General features: G+C 32.1%; 3 protein-coding genes across 4 annotated transcripts in view; 1 reads left to right on the top strand and 2 right to left on the bottom strand.

The window, feature by feature from the left end:
* Positions 1–1,709: 1,709 nt before the first annotated feature.
* LOC106109697 (ethanolamine-phosphate cytidylyltransferase) lies at positions 1,710–5,598 on the bottom strand. 2 transcript variants are annotated; one of them, XM_013291286.1, is made up of 8 exons: positions 5,383–5,598; positions 4,865–5,115; positions 4,405–4,471; positions 4,234–4,311; positions 3,465–3,624; positions 2,943–3,131; positions 2,427–2,585; positions 1,710–2,141 (listed from the first exon to the last, which is right to left on the bottom strand). In XM_013291286.1, exons 1-8 carry the CDS (start codon positions 5,433–5,435, stop codon positions 1,959–1,961), a joined length of 1,140 nt encoding a protein of 379 aa, XP_013146740.1. In that variant the 5' UTR covers positions 5,436–5,598; the 3' UTR covers positions 1,710–1,958. The 2 variants fall into 2 exon arrangements, with proteins under 2 accessions (XP_013146740.1, XP_013146741.1); XM_013291287.1 differs by having other exon boundaries at positions 3,465–3,621.
* An 814-nt stretch (positions 5,599–6,412) lies between these two features.
* Positions 6,413–9,809, bottom strand: LOC106109733 (meiotic recombination protein DMC1/LIM15 homolog). Its single transcript, XM_013291336.1, has 5 exons — positions 9,431–9,809; positions 9,096–9,263; positions 8,459–8,561; positions 7,810–7,977; positions 6,413–6,704 (listed from the first exon to the last, which is right to left on the bottom strand). Exons 1-5 carry the CDS (start codon positions 9,751–9,753, stop codon positions 6,447–6,449), a joined length of 1,020 nt encoding a protein of 339 aa, XP_013146790.1. The 5' UTR covers positions 9,754–9,809; the 3' UTR covers positions 6,413–6,446.
* A 320-nt stretch (positions 9,810–10,129) lies between these two features.
* The window catches only part of LOC106109672 (serine/arginine repetitive matrix protein 1-like), an 8,693-nt gene continuing 5,720 nt past the window's right edge, over positions 10,130–13,102 (top strand). Inside the window, exons 1-5 of the mRNA XM_013291257.1 lie at positions 10,130–10,491; positions 11,019–11,798; positions 11,978–12,135; positions 12,460–12,585; positions 12,667–12,799. Of these exons, the coding sequence (XP_013146711.1) occupies positions 11,021–11,798; positions 11,978–12,135; positions 12,460–12,585; positions 12,667–12,799 (1,195 nt within the window). The 5' untranslated portion in view covers positions 10,130–10,491; positions 11,019–11,020. The remainder of the gene's footprint in view (positions 10,492–11,018; positions 11,799–11,977; positions 12,136–12,459; positions 12,586–12,666; positions 12,800–13,102) is intronic.

Here is a 13,102-nt window from a genome sequence, read left to right as displayed (position 1 = left end):
AATTACCGTATTGATTTTGCACAATCTTAAGATTCATGTACAAAATGTTAAAGTTTTGTGTAAAACTTAAAAACAGGTATACTCGTATATGTGAAAAGAAAATAAATAGTATAAACGGTGGTTGAAAGGGAGGTTAGCAAACCTTTTAATTAACGATAGACAACAAGATAATAATAACTTTGTACGGCGTAGTGTCTGATTACCAAAAACTTTGTATACACATGTCGTATTAAATTGATTGAAAATAAGATCAATTAATCTTTTTACGGGTCCGCTTTCGTCGCATACATTTTAAATAATATAATATTACGGCAACAGATAAATATTTCATTTCATTAGAACAGATTGATATCGAAGTGGGCGGCTACGTTTAACTTACCTTTTGTTTTGTTATTTCAAATATGCCGGTAGAAAATTAAAAGGAAAATAAAATATTGTTCAGGTCTTTTTACAATAATCACAAAATTTCCGTTACACCACGTCACTCACTGTAATTTATCGTCTTTTAAAATTAGAAATAGACAGATAGACAGATTCTCTACATTTTCCTGCCATTTTGAATTTTCGATGTCGATGTTACCATTTCACAATTCAAAGCGATGTTGCTAGAAAATACATTGTCAAAATGTGAAATTCTATATAGTCTATAGTTGTTAAAATTAGTACAAAACTAAGCAAAACCGTTTATACACTCTACACATAATACACACTTTTTGTAAACCAACAGGCAATTTCGGTTATGAAAAATTCACGGGGTTAATAATTGAATATATAATCATTTCCTTTTTGTAAACATTTTATACCTTATGTAATTTGTCAAGATTAAACTGTTGTTAATAAAGATTAATATTGTCAATGTTGCAGTTTTTAGCTTGCGTCAACTTTAGAAGTCAAGCCGCTACACAAATCATAGCTCATTGCATTAATACCTACTGCCGAAGGTTCGTTAGGCCGGTGAAATACAACCTTGCGTAGGAAATAATAAGCTATTCTGCGTTTATCTGTTGAGTGTGCCAAAAGCTTAATTCTAGCGTTGATGTGGATTTTATGAGATATATCATATTTATTCAGATTTCAAAGGTGCGTTAATTAATAAAACTCAAATATGTTCATAATTTATTAAGAGGTTAAAATGACAATGTAAATAAATGGAACACCCAGTGCAAGTTTTGGATCACTTCCATAATGTTAGTGCAGTCATATATACGATATTATGAAAGCGGCACGTGAATCACGTTTTGCGCTAACTTGTATGACTTATATATTTTTTGTCACTGGTTTTTATAGAGAATGAAAGAAATAAAAACATTCACTTAAACAAGTATCACTGCTATGAATTTTCGAGGTGAGAAAATCTTGCACTGGGCACCCTATACAATAAAATATTTGGTATGTTGGCGTAAAACAAATTCATAATTATAAATCGAGCTAAATAAATACATATAATTTTGTACAATGTAACGAGAGTTTCAATAAGTAAAACATTTTTATTTTACATAGATAAAGATTTAAACTAAAATTATAAATTTCAACTACAGTGATTTTACTACATTTGTAATTTATAAATTGTTAAACTAACACTGGCATTTACTTGCAAATATAACAATCATCAGCAACATATAAAAATAAAATTTTTACCAAACTCGTTTTATAAACGAAACTTTAGTATTTAAAAGGTTTTATTTATTAGCAAATTGTCATAGTATACAGATAAAATATAAAGACTAAACGGCACACATACTACAAAAGTAAATAAAATCAAAAATTTTTTGTGTACATTTGACAATGTATAGGCAACTAACTTGTAAATATATTTATAGGCGGGTAAACGAGGAAATTCATACGCAATATAAATTATAATCTAGTCAAATATTAATTATTTAACATTTCACTATATCAGTAATACGAATTGAATATATTAAAGAGAATGTAACGAAATTTGTCGATGTTATTATAAATTAACTAGATTCATTTTTAACATGGCAATCGCCATTTTGTTTTATATGATATTCTTGCAGGGGTTTTATGAGCGATAATTCTTTCTGCTCCTTGCGCGAGTTTCGTACCTCGAATTCGAGACGGTGGCGGATTATTCTCTGAACTATGTCCTCGGTAGTCATCGAGTTACCGGAATTCAGCGTCTGAAATGTGAATAACATTATCATAATCGAAATAAATATAGCTGGTCATATACTCGCTAGGACAAGTTATCAATTAGTATTTATTTAGTACATTTAATGATAGGAAGTCATTTGAGTTTATAATAAATGGGACAGCAATTCAATTTTGGCTTAAAACATCGTAAGTCGAAGTTACTTGAAGCAGACAATATGTGTCCTATTAAATCAAACAGTGCAGAAAAATTATTAAATCTATAAATATTATGTATTCGAATCTTAAGTAGCGTTAGACAGTGTTTTATTTACCTTAAAACAAGCCCGTTGTTTGGGAACCTTATATGGGTCCGAGCCGTCTGCGTCGGGCGCTATAGGGGTGAGGCCGTGGCACACCACCTGCACTCCGAAGTGGTCCATCAGGTCCGCGGTGACGCTGTACGGCGCGCCGATCACCACCTCGTGCACGAACTGGAATTTATTAAAAAACATACATTTCATGTTTACATTCCGTGTAACTTTCATTCGCATTTGTCTAAATATAAAAGCATAAATGACAAAAATGTCCTTTGTCGCAATTGACTTAATTTTATGTCGCTTTATCATGGGACATTTTATCCAAATTGAAATTTGCAAATTTGGTAGGGCTTTGGATTAAAATTTATTAAAAAATTCAACAATATGCTGTGATTTCTGACATTTCACATAACAAAGAAATATATCTTTACGTTTTATTATATTAGTATAAGTTTTTGATCATTACATGATCTACTAGTAAAGGTATTGATTGAATTTTCTTTTATATCAGAGTACATTTATAAACATTACCTTGCAAGCGAGCACGGAGAGTACCCGCTCGTGTAAATTCATGATAGGGTAGTTGGATCCCTTGTAGCGGTTGACCTCGAGGTCGGTGTGCAAGCCCACGATCAGGAAATCCCCTTGCGCGTTGGCGGCTTCCAAGAAGTCAAGATGGCCGACGTGGAAGAGATCAAATGCGCCCGCAACATACACCACCTGTACATTACAATATTTAATTAGAAATATCACATTGCCACATTTGGATTCGGAATTTACCTCTTCCCCTCTAACATAGAGGAAGGTTCATAGTTAAGGAAAGTATAATTTTTCTATGTCCCTTCCCTGTTCATTAGAGGTTTGTAATAAACAGCAACCTCTCAAATTGTTGAAAGAGTTTACAAGCACCACCTCACTATTCTAGCCGAATGTAGCTTATTAGTTACGTTTTTTGAAAAAAATTTGGTTGAATACATTTCAGAAATTACATAAATCTATGTAGTGTCAATGGGACACAGTTGGATAAATTAATTTTTAACTACTCATATTTACCTTATCGGTTGGTTTAGGAGAAAGACCACTGCTAAATTGTATAATCTTCTGGGTGGTTGGCAAGAACTGTGAGCAGCCAGTGTAAGGAGACCTGGCAGTCGAGTCTGTACCAAGGTTTGATGAGTGGTCCAGCGCTACTGTATACTCTTTGTCACCTCTCCTGAAAATTACAATATTACTCAAGTGCTAAGGTCTATACAATTTATGACAAAATATTATTCTATATTCAAAATGCAAACAGCCAGAGAATCAATTTTGCACCTACTTATAAGACTAACAATAATATCATTTCCAAATAGAAAATAATGCAAAATTACTCAACTAAATCATGTATTTTTACTTTAATAATTATTTACATTAACAATGAATAAGCTATGTTTGATCAAGATACATAAAATATTTAAGTTCAAGCAACCATAAAAGAATACATTGTATAAATTAACTGATATTTTTACATTAATAGCTATTTCATAAGTAAACTAGTGATTGGATTTATTTTATGTTTTTAAAAAACATGGTAATAAAAAAAATTCAATTGATGCTAATTTTACTAACAAAGGAATTACATTTTCTATAAAATTTTAGATGATTAAATAAAAATAAGTAGGCACATACAAGGAATCAAGGCAAGACATAGCTGCTCTGAAAATAAAGTTAATAATTTTAAAAAGCAGATTAAAAATCAGACATAGTATGCCTCATTCGAATTCAAAATCTATTAAAACCAAAAGATTAATTAATAAAACTTTAAGAACTTTAAATATATTACTTGAAATGTTCCCTTGTGAGGAGGAGCATTCTTCCAACTAGATCAGTTGTAGACACACCGGCCGTTCTCTGCACTTCTCTAAAACATAACATGGAAATTATTGTAGAGAGAAATAATCATATTAACATAGAGAAATATTAATTTAGTTCACATAAAATACTGAATTGTTACCTGTATCTGCCGGCTTCTTTAACTAAATGATATGTGTCTATTCCATCTGCTGTTACTGTTATGTCATCTGAAAATAGGAAAATATCAAAGAACCCGAAAATAAAATGCTGGTGATGTATAGACTAGTGGGAGTAAGCTCATACTAAACTAGCATAAACTTTCATAATCTTTCAAAGACTTGATTTTTACTTTTTTATATTTGATAGATTAAATCTGGAACATTACATAAGAAATTTCTTTTATGCTGAAAATCAAGTTTATTGAAATTAAATTTAGCATGAAATTTAAAATGTGTTGTTAAAAGGCTTTATAACATTTTTTTTTCCTAAAATTATGTTAAAACCAAAGCTGTTTGATTATTATAGATTAAAAAAAATGCCTTTTTTTTGATCCAATTTCATTTTACTCGTTTGAATACAATATACTGATATAAGCTAACAAGTGAATAATAATAGCATACCTCCATGCACACAAAAGTCACATTGATATTTATCTAAGGTTTCCAAGGTTGTAACATAGGGTGCTCCTTCTACAACCTGATCAACCCATTTTATAGCACGGACCATTTTGTAACGCTCTTCTTGAGTAAACACTGGAGGGCCCTTATGTTTTGAAATTTCTTCGTCGGTGTGTACACCCACGATCAGTACATCGCCTAATGCTTTAGCTTGTCTGAGAGAATTTGCATGGCCAAAATGGACCATATCATAACTGAAATATACCGTAAATTAAAGTTAATATTTTAATATAGCTATAGGTTATAATAATAACTCGCTTAGATCAATATTATAGTAGTTTTTCACTGCCACAATGACACGCCGGTTTTTTAAGATTTTCTAATTAGTATGTTAGCAATGCATTAAACGTAAAAATCGCGGGACGGAAAACATTCTAGAAGAAAAATATTAACAAAATTACAAATAGCTACGGTGCAAAATTTGTCCAATACTAAATTATAAATAAATTTAATTTACTCACCACCCATCACACCATACGCGTATTTCCTTTTTGTCATTTTTGTTATCACTCATTTCTTTTTAATTGATTTAATACAAAGTGATGAATATTTTTTCTAAAGGTATGTGTAAAACTGGTTCATATAATAATAATAGTAATAAATTAAAACGATTACGTTTTCATTAAATAGCGACACATCTACTCTTGACAATTTTAAATGACTGACTGAATGACAGACGGACGGAGGAATGATGAACGATGAGAGTATTTTGAATTTTAAATACCAATGGAAGTGACTCATTTCATTCATCGGTTGCTTCAATATGTACACCATTCGAATTTTTCATTATGTATTTTATATGTTAAGGAATTGGAAAAATAATTTATAATACATGACACACCTCCCCATTTAATATCAAGATAATGATTCACATAATCTAATCTAATCTAGCACCACTTAAAAGGCCGACAAAATACTTTTATGCGAATTTTCTTAGCCAACGGCTATGACATTTAGTGTTTGATAACACTGCATTAAAAGAAAAAAAACCTAATCTGTCGACAATTAATACAGAATAGCTTAATATGGTCTTTGTAAAATTGCGTGCTTGTCGTTGTATTGCAACTAGTGTATGAATGTATAAAGCATGCACAATATTATCTAATCGAGGACACTAACTTAATTGGCTGCTCAATCGAGTCACGCCACTACGATTTATGACTACGACACGGTTTTGTAAATGTTTGGACTTTGATTTTATTCACATTTCACAGGTCATCTCTTACACACGCGGAGGTTGACAATATCATCTGATCTATTGAAATCATCAATTAAGGGGTCGCTCGTTTTTTTATTATGTAACTATATTCATTTACTTAGAAATCATCTGTTCAATTATGACAGTCTAGCATTAATAAATCAGCAAATAAAATAGCATAGTTCTCTGCAATTAACTGTTTAGCTTTTTTATAAGTCATAATAAATCAAAGCTGTAAAAATGTTGACAATTCAGAGAGAAAACACGCTATGTAATTTTCAAAATATTTTATTAAATTAAAATGTAACTATTTAGTACTTATTACATCTAATCTTTGGCGTCAGAAACACCTCCGTTGGTAATAGCAAAAGTTGCCTCGCTTTCAGGTAGGTCGGGAGAATCGTAGATTTTAGCTATCCTGTTCTCACCCCTGCCTTTTCTCAGGGAAATTCTTGTAGTGGACGCATGCGCTAAAATGTTACCCCCAATGGGCTTCTTTGGATCCGCTTGGAACGACATGGTCGCACCGGGGTCGGCAGTCATTTGATTCGTTATGAAAACTGCTACATTGTATTCTTCTGATATCTGTAAACAAACTTTATATACAAGTATGGAAAAATGAAAAAAGCGTGCAAGCTGCTCCTTTTAATGTTAATTGTTGAATGTTATCTTTTTATTAAAATATTGACTAAAAAGGAAATTTTCCATTAAAAATAACACGTAAATTCAATTTCAATGCGCAAGTTTTCACCGAATCTTCAAAAGACGTCTTTACTTTACGAAAATACATTTTAATTAAAGTAACATGGTTTTTCAATTATTTAAACTGCACTTTTATCACTAAATCAATATTGCAGATATTCGGGAGTTCCCTTAGAGTAATGGGTAAAATTTGCTAATACATTATTGTATCAGAATGATTAAATTAAACTGAACAAAACATCGATTTAAATTCAGAGCGATAAGGTAATGCTAAAAACTGGTTTTTAAAGAATTTCCATGTCCATTTCTTTCAAGAGGCATCAGTTCAACAATGCTAATTTTACTAAACATGTAGACGCAGTACGTTAACTACAGAGCTCAACTAATGTCATCCTGTATCTGTACCTGATTGATTGTTTATATACGAATAGCCGAATTATGTAATAACTATCAGAATAAAAAAACATAGAGCACCTAATTTGTTCACTTGCCTACTATATAAAATGTTGCAATGATTAATTTATCTTATCCATCCGTGCCCTAAATGGGAAACGACAGCGGACAGCCGACAGCCGACAGCCGGCACTCGCATCACTACGATACTCCCGGATGTATTTTATCTATTCACCTTCTGATCTTCCAACTAAACATCAAATATAACGTTTCACTTGTTTTTATAAAAATAGATATAACTAAATAATCAACATAGTTAGATATTCCGTCACTCAAAGGATAAAACTTTAGAAATTATTACAGTAGAGTTTTATTATAGAAATTGTAAATAACTAAGTAGGTTGGAAATAAATAAGTAGGTACCTACATTTAATTCTGGCTGTTTTTATCTGCAACTATAGTTCATTGTACGTGCAATACTTTTATCGTTGTTAAAAAGTAATGAAAAACACTATCAATACGACAACACTCTTTTACCTTTTGTAACGAATACGTATCGGACACTTTGGTTTCAAGCAAATAACAGTTTGAATACCTTTTGCAGTCTCGAGAGGACTTGGGCCAGTTTCTGTTGTCTGTCGGCGAGCTCCCCACGGCCAGAGAAGTCCACCCTGAACAACGCCATTATCGAGTCGATGATTAGCAGCTTGAACACACCCGCCTCTTCATAGAACTTCGCCGCTACGTAGTCTAATAATTCTGCCTACACCGTTTCGAATTTATAAAACTATTAATAACTACTAATATTATAAATGCGAAAGTTTAGATGGATGGATGTTTGGTGGACGGAGTCGCAGGCGAAAGCTAGTAGTAATAATAAAAAATCAACCTAAGTCTACGGTTACGACACTTCGATTTAAAAAAACTGAAAGTGTGACCTGAAATCTTCTTGTCATTAGACTAGGTTAGAATAGATTTAAACATTTTTACATTTCTATACCGTCAGCCAGGCAATTATTTCCTATAAAAATACGCTCATCATCATCATCATCATCATCATTCTTATCCTACTCCCGTAGGGTCGGCACAACAGGTTTTTGTCCTCCAAATAACTCTATCATACGTCAGCTCAGTCATCACTCCCTTTTTGATCATGTCACCTTTCACGCAATATAAAAATACACTATTGCATGAAAATAGTGCGGTTTTTTTTATCTAATATACTGATAGTTCTCGTTTATTACCTGATGTTCAGATGTATATGCTCTAGCATAGAGCACGTTGTCTAAGACTGCGTTTTGATCTAAGTTAAACCTGTCGGCGATGGGTCGCAATCTGTCGGGACGACTGTAACACTTCTAGGAAAATTTACTAAGTTTACTCAGATTTAGGGTAATGTAATGGTGTTAATCTAATAGTTATACTTTTTAATGGAATCCAGATATCGACACTGTACAGATTTACACATAACCAGTGTTTTAAAATAAAAACAAATTACGACATTGAAGTTTTTGTTAACAATGAAACTAATTACATATTTGTAACAGCATTGACCTCATTATTCTTGAGGTTTCTGTGTTCAAACATCATATTTTTCAACGCTTCATCAAAAGCCTTGCTTATAACAAAAGCCTAACGTGTTTTGAATTTAATTTTAGAAAAGGAACCAACAAAACTACTCCGATGTGACGTCACACGGTGAATAACTAGTTTCTAAAAACATACAAATTAACATTTTTTTATAAAGTTGAACTTAGATTTGTCTTGTTCAACGAGTTTTTTTAACGATTACTTAATATTTCTTTTGGAGACATACCATGAAAAGCGTCACAGACATGAAAAACAAGGAAAATAAGGAATTTGTAAAATAGAAAAGGATACAAAGTGTGTTCTGTATCGAGAAACATGACCTTTCCTCCATGATAGCCCGATGAATTTGGTATTTGTGAAGTAACACATAGAGTGTGCGAAAGTTGAGTTTTACCAGTACGAAATTCGCCAAAAACTTCCGTTATAGCCATCGACTCTATGCCGCCAGCCAGTAACTTACTGAAATCATTTTTTAATAATTCAAGGTTAACTTATGTTTTTCGGGATCTTATACAACTTCAAGGCATCCATTTTCACTTTAACTGTGGTTCTTTAAATTTATCTTTCATCATTAGATATTCTACTTTATAAACTATGAAAACGCAATAAACTTATAAGAAACTTACTCCAAATCAATACTCCCTGTGCTAATTTTAAATACTTGTTTTCGACGATCACTAACTTCCAAAGCCGTCATAAAGCCAAGTGCGACAACTTTTTGACATGCTTCCTTTATTTTTTCTACTTTAGTATCAGAAAACCCTTTAATATTGCATAATTTCTTTTTTGTTGTCATTTGAATGCCTTTGATGGTACAAATTCCCGCACTTTTTAATTTTTTTATATCAGCCACATTAATCCCGTGTTTTTGTAATATATCTACATCTTGAAATAAATTTTCTTCGTCTTCGTTTTCGGAAACATGGTCATCGAGCGCTTGATCTATCATTTTGTTTATAAAATAATGGGATGTAAGGAAATGTTATCAAAATAGCGTTAATTAAATTTTCGCGCCGTAATCTTTATTTTTTTTCATCATTGCCATTATTATTTTAACTTTTTTACATTGGCAGCATTTTATGCTTTCTAAAAAAACTCTGATTAAACATTTAACTAAATTAACATAGACTTCAAATGTAACTTAAATTAATGTTTACGGTATTTTCACAAAAGAACAGTACAATATAATAGTAATGCGGTTTTTTTTTTATCATAAATGTAATCGTGTGTCCATTTAGTCTTTGATCAGTTTTTACTTTATCTACATTTACCATAAACTTATAAACTCAAACAAGTTTCGTATTCTTTGTCAAAAACTGCTGCGATGAAAAAGGCTTGATGCGGCGCAAACTGGAGAATTTTTAATTATATATTAATAATTGCATCAAGAATTTTATCGTCTTATCCACCTAAGATAAGGTAAGGGCGTAAGGTAACCCTACTGAAGTTAAGAAAAGTGATTATTTATTATGTTCATATATATTTCCTCCTATATCACAGCCATGTTGAAGTAGTGTTGATTTTAATAAGTTTTCGTCAGTTTATCGTTATTAGAAAGTTAAAGTTCACAAGTATATGTGACAGACCCAAGTTTCGTTTGTGTTGTGATTACAAAGTTATAAGTCTTTACGAAATGAAAAGTGTTTTAAAGTGCCACCGATTCTGGCGTCGAGGCGTCATCTTCAAGGTAAGGCTGGATGTGTCTTCAATATACATCAGAACGTTGTACTTCTTACTAAACAAGTGACATCGATTCAAAGTATAAACCTATGTACTGTTTTACAAAAATGAAAGTCCAAATTGAGTTCATAAATTTTTCATGACAAGACGAAAAACTTAAATGCCACACTTTATGGCGTAGAATACCTTTGTATTGATTTTTTCTAATATTGTATCCTTTGCGATTCCTATACTTTTTATTGTTTTAATTAATTTCATTAATTATGATTTTCTAATAAGTAAGTATACAAAGCTTTTATTTACATATGTAAGGATTAAATAAATCTAAAAGGTTTTAAGATTTTTCTCTTGATGTAAGGTGTAATTGTTGCATTATTATAACACATTTGTTAAATTGTTTGGTACTGTGTGAACATTTGTGGCAGGTTGACTACTAATTTTGAGTAAGGATTGCTTTACTGGGTTCGGTGGATTTGTATATGTATTATGTACATGTACAAATAAACTTAATAATTTATTTACATTTATTCTCAGGAATGGACTCTGAAGATTCACATGATGCTACTGGAGATGCACACTCTTCTTCAAGCAGTAGCAGTTCCAGTTCCAGAAGTCGTAGGAGTTCTTCATCAGATAGAAGTGATGTTTCAAAGAAACATCCTAAATCTCCATCACAATTCTCTGGTTCACGAAGGCCCAATGGGCCAAGATCTCCTTCACATGAAAGTCAGTCATACCAAAGGTCACCATACTTTAATAAACGACCGAGTTCCCCAGATAACTTGAGTGGGGCACACTCAGATATTAATTCTCCTGAGAATTCAATGCCTGCATCCCCACAAGGTCCTAAATCACCTGATGCTCCTAAGTCTCCTAGTGATATAGGATCTAATATTGGTTCACCAGAGCAACCGGAACAGTATTCTTCAGCTCCACAATCTGGTGGTGAAGGTCCAAAGACACCAAGATCTCCAAGTAGCTCTGCAAGGTCAGCCCCTGGCTCACATGGATCAAGATCAAGGCCTGTCACTCCTGATTCTCCATCACCAAGAAAGAGCCCAAAAAGACGTTCTCCCACTTCAACTCCTTCACCAGACCGAAACTCTCCTCAATCATCTCCTGTTAGATCACCATCAATGAAAAAATCTGATTGGAGTCCTAAAGAAAAATGGAGAAGACATACAAAAGCAGAACAAAAAATGGTTACAATGCCACGCCGTCGGAGTAGATCAGAATCTAGCCAGTCCAGTAGAAGTTCCTCATATAACAAGAGAACTAATGTTAAAGATCCAGCAACTGAAGAAATCTCTGAAGGTTTGTTATTGTTTTGCATAGTAATCATTTAAATGACTAACATTGATATCATGACTTTTTTATAAGTTTTATCTTTGTAAAGTTAAAAAGTAGAAAAAAAGTGAAGTTCCTTGTTATTGTGTGAATCTAAACATGACCATATTATACAAGCAACAAAGTGAAAAACAATTGCATTGCAGGAGAAATGGAATCAGATCAAGAGGATCAAAATCCACGCAGTAAATCTGTGGCAAGTGAAAGAAATGATGGAAAAGATAATAACATTAGTCATGAGGATCTATCAGATGTGTCAGATTTGGATTCTGTTGGACCGGATGATGCAGATAAAGAAATAAAGGTATATTTAAATCTATAATAATAATCTTGCATTTAATGACTATTTGTCGCATATAAATTCTTATTTTTGTTTAAGCATGTCCTTTATCTTGTAAGAAACTGTTGTATTTGGCCATTACACCAACAAAGATATCTGGTTCAATGAGAGAGTCCCTTCTATTCTGATTAATATTCTTAGGGAATTAAATAAATAATAATCTGAAAAGACAGCTAGGGTGATATGGATCTTGTTAATTTTTTTACATTGACACTAATGAGTCAGATAAGTTTGTTAGTCTGTAGGAATTTTTAACCTCGTTTAGTAAACACTGGTTTTATATTGTAGTCAAAATCATCACCTTCTTCACCTGATAGAAAACTGGATGTAAATACTAATGGCAAAATAGGAACAAGTTCACAATCCTCACCAAAGTCGGATGATGGGAAGACTGATATAACTAAATTGGACAAAGTAAGAATGTTTTAGCATCTTTTTATTTTCAAGTATTTTGATAGAAGAGAGTAGAATTTTACTTTAAATATGTCTTTGTAGGTTCCACAAGAAAAAACAAGTAACACTGAGGATGGTGAAGAACAGTTGGACTTTGAGGCTGAGGAAGGTGAATGTATAGAATCAAAACCCAAAGATCAATCTAATGGAGATGTGGAGCAAGCTAATGAAAAAGGTTAGGATCAGCCTGTATTTTTAATAACTATATCATTAGCATTATAAAAATTTTATTTTATTATTTACATTACATAAAACTTTCAATTGCGAAAGATAAAATTCAATTAGTCATATGATAATGTAGGTCCTTATTATCAAATGAAAATTTAAACAAAGTTGCAAAACTTGATTTTATGTTGTTAGCTTGTAGTTTTGTATCTTTAACACAGAGCAATTTTATACATATGTGTAAGGGTTATTGTTTTTGAAGTCAGTCCATTAATTTTTGAGTTATCTCAATACAAACAAGAATAATAATCTT

The sequence above is a fragment of the Papilio polytes genome, unplaced genomic scaffold (genome assembly GCF_000836215.1).
Source record: "Papilio polytes unplaced genomic scaffold, Ppol_1.0 DF821067.1, whole genome shotgun sequence".
NCBI lineage: Eukaryota > Metazoa > Arthropoda > Insecta > Lepidoptera > Papilionidae > Papilio > Papilio polytes.
The sequence above is the reverse complement of the archived record's forward strand: the minus strand, read 5'-3'. Positions and strand labels throughout refer to the sequence as shown.

Coding starts and splice junctions, on each gene's coding strand:
- LOC106109733 (XM_013291336.1), bottom strand. CDS start 9,753: ATGATAGATCAAGCGCTCGATGACCATGTTTCCGAAAACGAAGACGAA. Junction 8,562..9,095: donor CTCGATACAGAACACACTTT/GTATCCTTTTCT, acceptor GAAGTGTTACAG/TCGTCCCGACAGATTGCGAC. Junction 6,705..7,809: donor TCCTCTCGAGACTGCAAAAG/GTATTCAAACTG, acceptor GTTTGTTTACAG/ATATCAGAAGAATACAATGT.
- LOC106109697 (XM_013291286.1), bottom strand. CDS start 5,435: ATGAGTGATAACAAAAATGACAAAAAGGAAATACGCGTATGGTGTGAT. Junction 5,116..5,382: donor CGCGTATGGTGTGATGGGTG/GTGAGTAAATTA, acceptor GGTATATTTCAG/TTATGATATGGTCCATTTTG. Junction 2,142..2,426: donor AACAACGGGCTTGTTTTAAG/GTAAATAAAACA, acceptor TTCACATTTCAG/ACGCTGAATTCCGGTAACTC.